Below are 12,424 nucleotides of genomic sequence, written 5' to 3'. Positions count from 1 at the left end.
ATAGACAGGCAAAAAACTGTCAGTATTATTTTAAACAACTTTGAAAAACTGTACTGAATGATTTTCACTACCTGATATCAACCACATGTTTAATGATCACCGTCTCAACCAATAAGTCTAACTTTGTCTGTTTACTAGACTATATAGAACAATGAGACAATGCCAGCTATACTTTGCAGTTACCTTCGAAGCAGTTGCGCTTCTTCTTGTCCTCAATGGCATCCAGGACATTACTGATGTTCCCCACACTGCAGCTGCTGAACTTGCTGTTGTTGGGTCGGTCGCCACTAGTGGCCGAGGCAAACATGATGTAGTTGCCGTTGAGACCTCCGGGCCGACAGTCTGCGGGGTAATCATGCTGCAAAATCACACCATCATTGTATCTTTGGGTGAAGGGGCGATAGTGACCACAAGCATTTCTTTAGTCTAAATAAGGACAAATTGTCAGAGAAACTGACAGTAAACTGGAGAACTAAATTAAATAAGATATTCTGTAATCTATTACAGGATAATCTTTACCCATACATAAATAATCATTTTATTTATGTGAGGTTAATTTTGGGCCAAGATTGTGATCTTAAGAATAATTGGAAACCAGTTAGCTTAACTTTTTGTCCAACTCTCTTTGCCTATACTTAACAAAGTTCCCACTGGACAAAATACTATGTAATTCTATGTTCATGAGTATATTATTACCAAACCGGACTTTTCTAAGGTATTCTAGCTGATACACCAACTACAATGTAATTGCCATGTAGTATGAAACAACATAAGCATACCTAAAAGCAGAAACTTGAAATGCTAAATCCAAACTCTTCTTTTTCCCTTTCAAGAACATTTTGCCAAATAATTATTAATGAAACCTATCTGGAGTGATAGGTATACAATATATGTGTTACTTACAGGTGAACCAAAGTTATGTCCGATCTCATGGGCTAAGGTGAGCTGGGAAACTTTGGGAGGAACTCGACTGTTGTAGTTGACGAAGGTGATGATTCCCGTGTTGAGACTACGCTTGGTAGACTGGTACATGCCTCCTACAGTCTCCGTGTAAGTCTTGTATCTCTCACAGATGCCCCCAGATGCTCCTGTAACCCGAAAGAATCATAATCAAATCCTAGGTTTGACAGTCTTGTGTCAGAAGTGATAGACATTACAATAGAACCCCCCTAATCCGACCTCGGCTAGTCTGACATGTCATTGCTTGTTGGTGACAATGTTATCACATTAATATCGTGCCTATTTGCCATGGTCGTGTGGAGATCATCGCCTCTCCTGCAGTGACGGCAAAAATCAGGTTTATCCCTTGCAATCGCAAAAATATCATCATTGTTTTCCACGGTCACAAAAACATTATTATCGTCTTTCGCAATCGTAAAAAAATCTTAGATAAATCTGACGGGTCTCAGAAAAAATTCTCATTCCCTTCGTCAATCACAGAAAATTCTAAACATCCCCCGAGGTCGTGTAGACATTATCATCGTCTCCCGTAATCACAGAAATGTTGTTGTTAGGGGTCTCAATGCTGACACTATCTATATCAATAGTTTGCATTACAATAGCTCATCTAACACTTTCCCTTGATATCAAAAGACTTTTCTTGGTCAAAAGAGATTTAGGCCTACCTGATGCTGAAGCCACCCAAGCTAGTCCCAGGGTGCCTCCAGTGAAGTCCCTGTACGTGAAGACATACGCTAGACAGAAGTCCTCATGGTTGCCTAGTGAGTGGAGGTTCAGGAAGTTGCTCACATCAATGTTCTCCATGCAGAATGGGTTAGTCTCTCCTTGGTATCCGGGCTTGCATGGAGCGTCATCATCAATCTGTCAGACATGACAGTGTAGAAGTGAGAGTGCTTCAACAAGTGTTATGATAAGGAAACATAGTATTTTCTGAGAAAAGTAGATGAGGAATTGTGTGAACAAGGTAGGGCCTACGTTGATTAAATTATAGTAGAATATCAGATCGAGCATCAGTTTTACCAGTCGTCAGTTGATCCAGCCAATATCAAAATGTATTTCCTACGACTTATCTTAAATCACTGTCTCTTCCTTCAGGTATACCTTCCATTGCTCATATTGCACTTCAATATAAAGTCGTACATTTATTTCCTAATACAATCTAAACATCAAGTAGTGTAATTAGCTGAATGTAACAGAAATTTCAAATGTAGTGGTAGTAATTAATTATCCTCAACTCCAAAAAAGAACCAACTTCCAAAGGTAAACAAATTTAAATTTGAATGAGCTTTTAACAATAGGGAGGCAGCACTATAGTCCGTTCAAAATTTAGGCGGTTTATGTTGCAGCTGATTGATGTTTTGGCAAACCTCAGCTGTTGAGCTATTATTTTAAAGGTAGGATCATCAAGTGAAGGTGATAGATATTTTTCCTAAAATAGTCTAAATGTTGTGAACAGAGTATAGCCTAGATATATGTTTTTATTTGTCCTACGACGCTAGGCACGAGCCTGGGATTGATTTTCACATTACTTCAGGCTAGACCTAGGGCATTATCACTTAGGTAAAATCCATTGTTATTTTGGCGGAATTTGACCCCTGGAGATCAGGGACTGAAGTCTCGCGCTCTAACCTCTAGACCAGGTCGCTCCCCGAACGGAGTATAATAGTTAATGCAACATCTACATTACCAAAAACAACTTTTACACCATCATAATATTTACGGGTAACTTGGGGCTTATCCATCAAACAACTTTCACCTACCTTGATTCTTTGCACCTCAAACTTGATGTTCCTGTGTTCAATGCGGCCGTCAAACTTTGTGTCTCGGTAGATGTAGTTGACGGCCGTCACGTGATGGGCGATGAGGGAGAGTATCTCTTCCCTCGTCTTCTCAGGATCAAACCCCACCTGCACAAACGAATCGGTAATCTAGTAATCTGTCAAAGCTTTGTGCTTTAACATGTAAACTCATCTATTTTGACTAACAAGGAACTAAAATTAAGAGGTGATCCAAAACAATTGTTTTGCAACAAATAGATTTTATATGGGTTGAAGTGTTGCACTATTGTTATCTAGCGTTGATATAAAAGATCAGCGGCAAATGACTGACCAATTATCCTTTGACCTCTTATCAGTGACGATTGGCCTAGATGTATTGGTGCATTAGACCAGATCAGTAAGTCGCTACCAGCAGAGATGCTTGCACTTCGGACTTTTAAGATGGAATCCTTAAACTAAAATTTAATCTAGGAATCCTGTCAAACTATTTAGATTCTAGCTGCTGATGGCTTATATTTAAATGTCATCTGTACTGTCTGGTTAAGATTGGGTTGATATTATTAGTCCATGGAACCTTACTGTGATGCCCAAGAAAAACATTTAAGTATCTTACTCTATGTAACATTAACTTTTATAAAATATTTAGTAATTTTGGTATTTAATGAGTTGATGTGATCAAATAAAAAATGTTAATAGTTCTTTCATGAGGCTGTCATTACTAATAAATTATTGTACCTCAATGAAGAGTCGATTACCCAAAACAACTGGGGAATGGGGTGTTCAGATAACTGACATTGCAGGTATCCAGTCATTGACAAGAAAATTAAAATACAATATTTTAACTTTGAGTTACAATTAAGCTTATTTTACAAATTTTCCCTCGTTTTCATGGTGTTTTTTACTACCATCATCAAAGTTGAGCACAAACACAAATGTTTTGACAGTTTCACAATTCTTTTTAAAGTCAAATATTATTGCATTGTCCATATTCCCACCACATTTGTCCAAGTCCATATTCCTGAACTAAATTTCATCCATTAACACCATTTATATTGGTTCTAATATCTTCAATTTGTCAGAAACACTTATCACTACGCATTTACGTTTGAACAAAACAGAACAACGCACAAACAACTGACCAATGCCTTCAGAAAACTGAATGGAAATGTGGCGCGCGGCCACGACAGACGAGAGTTTATGTAGGCTACACCTGAGCAGTGGTTGTTCGCTGAACCTGTGTTGGGCAGGGGATTTAATTATGATTTTTTGTATCTTTCTTCCTTTCAGTTAGCCAATGTATTATGATCGGGGTTCGTCTAATTGACGCAAAATTTTTAATTTAGCTATTTAAAAAGTGAGCATCATGTCCCACATATTTTACGCTAAACAAGATACTAAATATTGATAATCACCCATCTCGCCAAGTAATTTAACAACTGCACAATACCTGTTCTGATATATGTCTCCAGATGAGTGGGTCAGTCTCAATGAAGAGCGAGCAGGTGTTCTTATTCTCCTCTTTAGGTCTGGTCGCTCGTTTGCTTCTCCCTCCTCTCCCGTCCCCCGCGTTCGCCTCTCGGCTGTATTTGTCAAAAGGAGTTTCATTTTCCTCTATGTTGTGCGTCCTCCACCTTTTCTCTTCCTCTGAACTATCATTTACATATTTCTTTGGTAACTTCTTTGTTCTTAGTTTACTATCAATATCATCATTTTGTTCTATGTTTTGTTCTGGTTCTACAGCTGAGTTCTGTATCTGCTCCATCCACTGACTGACAGAGTCTGTTATGCCGCATCCGCCCACGTGACCTGAGCGCATGTGTTCGTACGGGTCCTCCACGTCAGCTTCCTTGTACACCACCGAGTGGAAGCTGACGTTGGCTGTAGGAGGGAAGTACCGTGTCGCCTTCTCTACGTACAGATTACCCTGCTTGGATATGATCTTGCCCTCGAACACACCGTCCAAGATGGATCCAAACACTGAACTACCAGGCTCATCTGCAATAAACCAACCAAAAATTACTGATAACTTTGGAATTAAAACGCTTAACAGGTTATATTTTTATATTTTACATGGTGAAAATTTTAATTCTTTTTTACTGAAAATGATTAACACTAACAGATGCAAAATTGAAGTAGTAGGTATGACTGAAATCTTAAATGTGTATGAAGTATATGAATCTATTGCCAACAGTTGAATAAAACTCTGTCTTAAATTAAATTCGTAAATATATTTTAACTTTTTTGGACATGGTTCTTTTACTACAGAAATTTAAAGTTGATAAGGAAGAGGTTTTCTGTACCTTATTCATAGTCTTTTGTTTGGTTATGAGCAACATTTTGACCACTTTCCTCCATGTATTTAGTTGTTCGAAAAGGATTCAGTGAATTTCCCATTTAGGGAAGACGCTGTTACTAGTCTCATGGTAAGACCTAGACTACAGATGGATTTACTTTCTGTTTTGAGGTCCTCAGGGACCAAAAACACCATCCGTTTAGTTTCATACAAAAATATACCTATATATACATATTAGGGCAGTTAGTAAGCGAGTCACTTACCCAGCAGATGGCCCTGGTAGATATGTGAAGGCTCCACATTAGGTATCTCACGACCAGTGTGGTCAACCACCGTGAGCTGATCACTAAACGTGCTCAGGTCCCGTCTCAGTCTGATGTTGAGTGCTCGGCCGTGAGCATTGAACGCAACATGCACCACGTGGTTGTTGGTCACCGAGCGTCGAGCGCGCGAATGTGCTGCATGTAAGTCCCTCTCATCATACTCTGCGGGCTCAAAGTGACTGATGTACTCGTTCAGACGATTTGCTGAAACAACATAATCGTTGTTCAATTTTAAGCCGACTATTAAAATTTATCTACTGATTTAAGTGGGGTGTATAGTAGATTTCAAAACCAATAATAAGCTTCAATATAGGATCTACTCAAATCATTGTTAGATATGCTCAATGCAGTAGACGTTTTCTTGTATTATCCATTCCGTTCAGACTCCAAATAGTTTGACAGTTCCTGGCTATGACTTAAGTAGTCACAGTTGCTGATGAGCCTACTAGGCTTTTCTAGTACTTAGTCCTATTTAGCATTGGTTGCCATATGAATGAACAAGTTACAACGTATTCATCCACGGCAGTTTGGTATGTATACCCTTGTAAGCGAATTTCCTTATATGGAAGTAGCTATTACCGTAGGTGGCACAGGTAAGACCTAGGTCCAGGACCGATTTACTTTTTCATTTTGATGTCCCCAGAGGCCAAAAACAACATTTCTTTCAAATTTTTATATTTGTGTAACGTCCGTGAACGCGATAACTTAAGTTATTTTTGTCAGATTTTGATGAAATTTGGCTTGAAGGTGTAAGGGGGGATAAACTTGAATGATTTGGCAAACCAGCAAGATCATACCATGGGAACAGGTTTTTACGGGTGTTTTATGGGGTAAAAATTGGTTTTTCTCATTTTTGACCCTCAAAACATAAAATTTCCCAATTTCTCAAAACCTTTTTAAAGAGCTTAAAACACAAATAATTTAGTATATCAAAGTTTTTTTCCAAGGACTGGGACTCTACAACCCCCGAAAACTGGGCAACTCTCTAGAACCTTATTTAAGTCCTTATTTTAAATCCTTCTGGCAAGGACAATAAGGAAACTCACGCATCTCATAGTTTGGAAAGGGTTTTAGTTATATAAATAATTTGTATTTACCAAATTGGGTGCACAAAGCCCTACACTTGAAAATAATAATTTTATTTGTATCCTTATATCAATTACTACTAGGAACATTTTTCTGAAAAGCTTTAAAATGTTTTCACTTAATCACCACTTGATGATGGACGAAATTTAAGTTTAAAGTTGTATTCCATCAGTTAGTTTCAATTTAGATGATTGTTGAAAGTAATAAGGTTGACGGGTTTTTATCTTCTCGGAACATAACTTTAAAAGCTGTTTGGAGGAAAATGTGAGCAAATTATCTGATAAGTGGAATGTAGAGGTAAACAAACACGACTTCAAGGTCTCAAGCTTTACCTGCTTCTCATACATAGCTCTGAGGCTAAATTCAATCCTGACACATAACTTTATCATTTGTTTAGTGAGTTTATTTTCTCTAACAACTAAACCATAAATTAATAAAAGTGTATTAAGTTAATTTAATAATGTTACCAAATTTGTAACACTAACAAACAAACATAGTTATTAACTTATTTATCAAAGATAAAAAACTCAAGACATAAACCTTGCTCTGAAGAGTTTTAGATGTTATGATGGACTGAGTTTATATCCTTAAAAAATGTGTTATTGTTAGGATGTTATTTTAACTCTATTCTGTCTCAAGATGAGGTATAATTCAGTAGAAAGCAGCCTAGAGGAAACTGAACTGATGTCTGTCAGAAAACCTAGGTACTTACTCCTTCACTATACCAGGACTAAAGTAGCAATTCTAGATATTGCATTTCTATTATTTATAGGCATACAAAGTGAACATTTTTTAGTATCTACCCCAGTAGCATTTTCAATTAAAGTATAACAAGCTCTTTTAAGAAAGCGGTCAAACACCTCAAAATCTTTTTTATTAAGCTGAAATCGAACCTGTTCCTTTCCCACCAAAGTCTGAGACGCTTATCACTAGGCTAACAACGCACCTTCGTTTCTACCAGTCTACCACTTATTAATTTAAAACAATAATATTCCTTTAAATACAAAAAAATATAAGTGCCTTTCACAACTAGCCTATAAGTAAAATCACGCCAACAAACCAATGAAGTGGCTTCAAACATAAATAAATATGTTTAGTTTATTCCAGTTTTTTTGTTTTCAATATAGCCTAATACAAACTTACACACAACTGTAAGAATGATTGAAATAAACTAATAATAAATTGTAAACTTTGTAAATTTACAGCTTTAAAACCAAGGATTTTTATAGATTGTTCTGATTTTTTGTCAAACTGATATAATTAAGAACAGATTTGCAAACTGCATTGTATTGGTTAGGTATGGTATGTGCCATGAAACATTTCTATCGTTGGTACCATCTTTGAACTATACTGTATTTCCTTTGGTTAAACAATGATTGATTCATCAGAGACATTTGCAATAAAAATAAAATATTTACACATTTAATGGTTTGTTAACACAAAACAGATGAAATATATTGCACAGTGCAACGATTAGGTTGAACAATATTTGTTGTATTTCAAAGATGCTTTATCCATTACTAACTAAAACGTTTAGACCTAAAAACGGGATTCACCCTGATATTATTATTATTACCAATTTAGATGAGTACGCCTCCTAGGTGCGTAATTTTACCCAAATATGAGTATAGAATTAAGTGTGATGACCTTGTAGCTTTGTTACTGACTGATCAGCTGTTTCATTAGCCAGGATCATTTATTTATCAATGATCAGTTTCAAAATTGGAACCTCTTACACTCATCACACTGTTGTTAAAATAATCAATAATTACGTTGTATTTTTATTGTCGCTTAGTACAAACAATGATACTGTATAGAAAGTGTTCACGTTGTGTAAGTTATGTTATATAACCGTTGTCGTTGTCACGTCGCGGGCGCGCCTCTGTCACGGTGGTGCGATAATCAGGATTGGGGAGGTAAATACGGTACACGGTACACGGTACACGGTACACGGTACACGGTACACGGTACTCGGTACTCGGTACTCGGTACACGGTACACGCCTGGTACAAGGGCGAAGTGAGCGTGACGTATATGAAACATGAAAGGCTCAGCCTCAGCCGCGGCCGATATCACGAACAAAGCGTGTCCGATTCCGAGCATTGGCCAACTGCCAATAGACATGTTGCGACATGCATGGCGATAACACGGCGATACAGGGCGAGTGATGGTAACAATCGAGAGTCCAGCTGGCTTTCGGATATACTCGCCTAGTCGAATAAATAATACTGTAGGCCTATGTTAAGTAGTTAGAAAATGGTTTGAGCGAGTGTAGCGTGGGCGAGTAGATTTGTTAACCCCGCTTCGCAAACGATCCTTCTCAACGTTCTCAACAGCTGATGATGGGGGGAGGCGAGTGGTTGTTTTTGGACTCGCACCCCGGCAGTTTATTACACTTGAATCGTTCGTGCGTTTACACTGGCTGCTAATTTGAGTGGTAGGCCTACTTGTGTTTCATCATTTTCATTAGACCCGTGTAAGCAATTTTGATTTTTATGAAAGAAATTAGACCCATGTAAGCGATTATTAGCGAATATTTTTATGGAGGAAAAGCTAACCAAGGTCCCGAACTGAGCATTTAGTCAAGTATACATTGTAAGAATAAAATGTTTTCCGTCACAAAGTTAACTCGTATGGGGCTGAAAATAACTTTCTGCAAATCAACAATTCCCAAAACCCTCTGAATCTGCATGGTTCAGTGGAAACTGAAAAATGTTGTATATATTGGGCTGTTTGAAAGTAATTCAAATAGAATTCACTAAATGGAACATTAAAATCGGTACTGAACCGTAAGCTGGTTGAATGTGTACATTTTAACTAACTCGGATTGCATTTCATTAACGCTTAAACACGAATTTTGTAACCCGGTTGCGAAATCTATCCTCAATACCTATTAAACCTATTAGTGATACACTGGATTGAAAGTGAGCAATTTATGTATGGGACCCAATTCCGTAAGTGACACACATTCAACGGAACCTGAACCTAATTCTGATATTGTAGTGGAAGGAATGTTACAAAGCATGACGAAAGAGTTGCGGGACACACTGTATACAGTACTTATAGTGGATTTCAGACAGCGTAGATATTTCCCTCTCGAAAGCGGCAGAAATCAGTTTTCCCCGCGGCCTTGCCCTCAATGCGTAGCAGTAGCACTTCCACATGGAACTTCTACCAAGCAGAACGCCGGGAAGTGCTCTCCTCCGGGGCCATGGTCGGAACGCCTACAGACTATAGTCTTCAGTCTATAGTCCTCCGTCTACAGTATACAGTCTATAGTCTTAGGTCTACAGTAAAAAGTCATCAGTATATAGTCTACAGTCCTCAGTCTACAGTCTATAGTCCTCAGTCTATAGTCTAAGGCCTACAGTCTATAGTCTTCAGTATATAGTCTACAGTGAATAGTCTTTAGTATATAGTCTACAGTGTAGTCTTCAGTCGATAGTCTAAGGTCTACAGTCTATAGTCTTCAGTCTATAGTCCTCCGTCTACAGTCTACAGTCCTCAGTATATAGTCTTAAGGTCTACAGTCTATAGTCTTCAGTATATAGTCTACAGTCTATAGTCATCAGTCTACAGTTTTTGGTCTACAGTCTATAGTAATCAGTATATAGCCCACAGTCTTCGGTTTATAGTCTACAGTCTTCAGTATACAGGGTGTTCATTTGAAAACTTTCCATATCTGTTGTGTGCAAAGGTAAGGCTTTTAACACTTGTTTGTTCTCATTTCCCCCTAATTTGGACATGCCAAATCCAATAAAATTATTTTCAATTTTGAAAAATGCCCCAAAAGGGCCCAATTTGGGGGGTAGGGGTGCTTTTTGAGAAATTTTCAAATGTAAACATGGGTTGTGTGATACATCAATTTAAAGCTCTAATCACCCCGATCATTTTGGTGCAAAAAAAGTTTAATTATCTTTAACCGTATTTACAGGGTGGGTCAAAACGTTTTAAAAAAGGACTTTGAAGTTAAGTACCGTATTACCCTAACTACTGAACGGAACAGCGCCAAATTTCTTTCCAAGCTTATTCTTGAGCTACTCTTTATGATAACTTGTAGTAAGGGCATTTTCCATGTTATTTTCTAATTTAAAAAAAATCTCAAATTTTAAGAATAAAAGAAAGCTGAAAACTCAAAATTCTTAAATAGCAAGGTATGACAAATTCCATACCACGTGAAAGGTCCTTTTTTAACAAACATTTTACGTATTTAAGTTTTCTTTCTATCTCTTACCGTTTAAAAATTGCAGTAGAAAAACATAATTTTCTATGGTAAAATTGTAACTAGTTTTCTAATAAAACAGCCAAAATTCGTCTCTAGACACATTAAGTGGTGCAATAACTGAAGGAAACAATTGATAATTATTTTTAGGCAGATAGGCAAACAAGTCATTACGTTTTACTTTGTGAAAAACAAGTTTTATAGCTGATGAGAAAAACCCAAGCGTGGGCCGCTTTCTGTAGTACCATTGACTAGTCAATGGTAGTACTAATTTCAAAAGTACCATTTCCTGTAGTACCTAATCAAATATGGTGTAAACTTAAAAAAATAGACTTTATTTTTACTTATTGGTCACAACAAAAGTGTTCCAGGATAACTGCAAAGTGTTTAACAATAGATATCCAGGTATAACTTTGAGTCATATGGCTGTAAATGATTTAGTTAGGAAGTTTTCTGAAACTGGCTCAGTTACCAATGAGAAAAGAACAGGATGAATTCTGACACACGTAAAAGTAGTCGATCAATTTGTTATGAATCCTACTACATCGTTGTACAAAGTACAATGTGTTTTATTAGAAAACTAGTTATTTTACCATAGAAAATTATGTTTTTCCACTGCAATTTTTAAACGGTAAGAGATAGAAAGAAAACTTAAATACGTAAAATGTTTGTTAAAAAAGGACCTTTCACGTGGTATGAAATTTGTTATACCTTGTTATTTAAGAATTTTTAGTTTTCAGCTTTCTTTTATTCTTAAAATTTGAGATTTTTTAAAAATTAGATAATAACTTGGAAAATGCCTTTACTACAAGTTATCTTAAAGAGTAGCTCAAGAATAAGCTTGGAAAGAAATTTGGCGCTGTTCCGTTCAGTAGTTAGGGTAATACGGTACTTAACTTCAAAGTCCTTTTTTAAAACGTTTTGACCCACCCTGTAAATACGGTTAAAGATAATTAAACTTTTTTTGCACCAAAATGATCGGGGTGATTAGAGCTTTAAATTGATGTATCACACAACCCATGTTTACATTTGAAAATTTCTCAAAAAGCACCCCTACCCCCCAAATTGGGCCCTTTTGGGGCATTTTTCAAAATTGAAAATAATTTTATTGGATTTGGCATGTCCAAATTAGGGGGAATTGAGAACAAACAAGTGTTAAAAGCCTTACCTTTGCACACAACAGATATGGAAAGTTTTCAAATGAACACCCTGTATAATCTTCAGTCTATAGTCATCAGTATAGACATTTAAGCCACAAGGCATGTAATTTGTATAGGCTTATTCCTTTCAAAAAATATAGGCGATTTAGGGAAATAAATCTACCCCCTTCACTTCACCCTACCCTTAAAACAATAGCCTAACAGCTGAGACAACGAGTAAATATAAACAAACATGTGTTCAGCTGCAACATATAAAACAAAAAAGGGGTGGGCGAACTTCCCCTCAAACCACCTAAATTTTGTGAACGAACTAATGGTGGTTATTCATGTATTAAAAGGTTTCGCGAGGACCCAGAACGTTTATCACACTATATTCTAAATGTAAAGGGGATTTAAAAAGACAAATGTTTGAGAGTTGAAAGGAGAAAGATCCAAAAATCTCCTTCCTGTTTGTATTTATAGGACCTCCCTGTCAAGACTAGGGGAGTAGCATGGTGTGATTGTTATAGCTCTCACGGGGTTTTAGTACTTTAGGGATAAATGTTAATGACATTTCAGGGATATTTCAGTACTTCGGGGATAAATGTTAATGATATTTCACG

The 12,424-nt window shown here is 36.9% G+C and overlaps 1 protein-coding gene across 1 annotated transcript in view; it reads right to left on the bottom strand.

Moving 5' to 3' along the window:
• The window catches only part of LOC128997913 (disintegrin and metalloproteinase domain-containing protein 10), a 56,589-nt gene that overhangs the window by 25,296 nt on the left and 18,869 nt on the right, over positions 1-12,424 (bottom strand). The window contains exons 2-7 of the mRNA XM_054423739.1: positions 5,295-5,558; positions 4,186-4,733; positions 2,721-2,867; positions 1,626-1,821; positions 904-1,088; positions 184-358 (exon numbers count right to left, since the gene is read on the bottom strand). Coding sequence (XP_054279714.1) covers positions 184-358; positions 904-1,088; positions 1,626-1,821; positions 2,721-2,867; positions 4,186-4,733; positions 5,295-5,558 — 1,515 coding nt within the window. The remainder of the gene's footprint in view (positions 1-183; positions 359-903; positions 1,089-1,625; positions 1,822-2,720; positions 2,868-4,185; positions 4,734-5,294; positions 5,559-12,424) is intronic.

The sequence above is a fragment of the Macrosteles quadrilineatus genome, unplaced genomic scaffold (assembly GCF_028750875.1).
Source record: "Macrosteles quadrilineatus isolate MER2022 unplaced genomic scaffold, UCM_ALF_1.0 Scaffold_7__1_contigs__length_78375512, whole genome shotgun sequence".
Taxonomy (NCBI): Eukaryota; Metazoa; Arthropoda; class Insecta; order Hemiptera; family Cicadellidae; genus Macrosteles; species Macrosteles quadrilineatus.
Note: the sequence above shows the minus strand (reverse complement) of the source record. Positions and strands in the feature narration are given on the sequence as shown.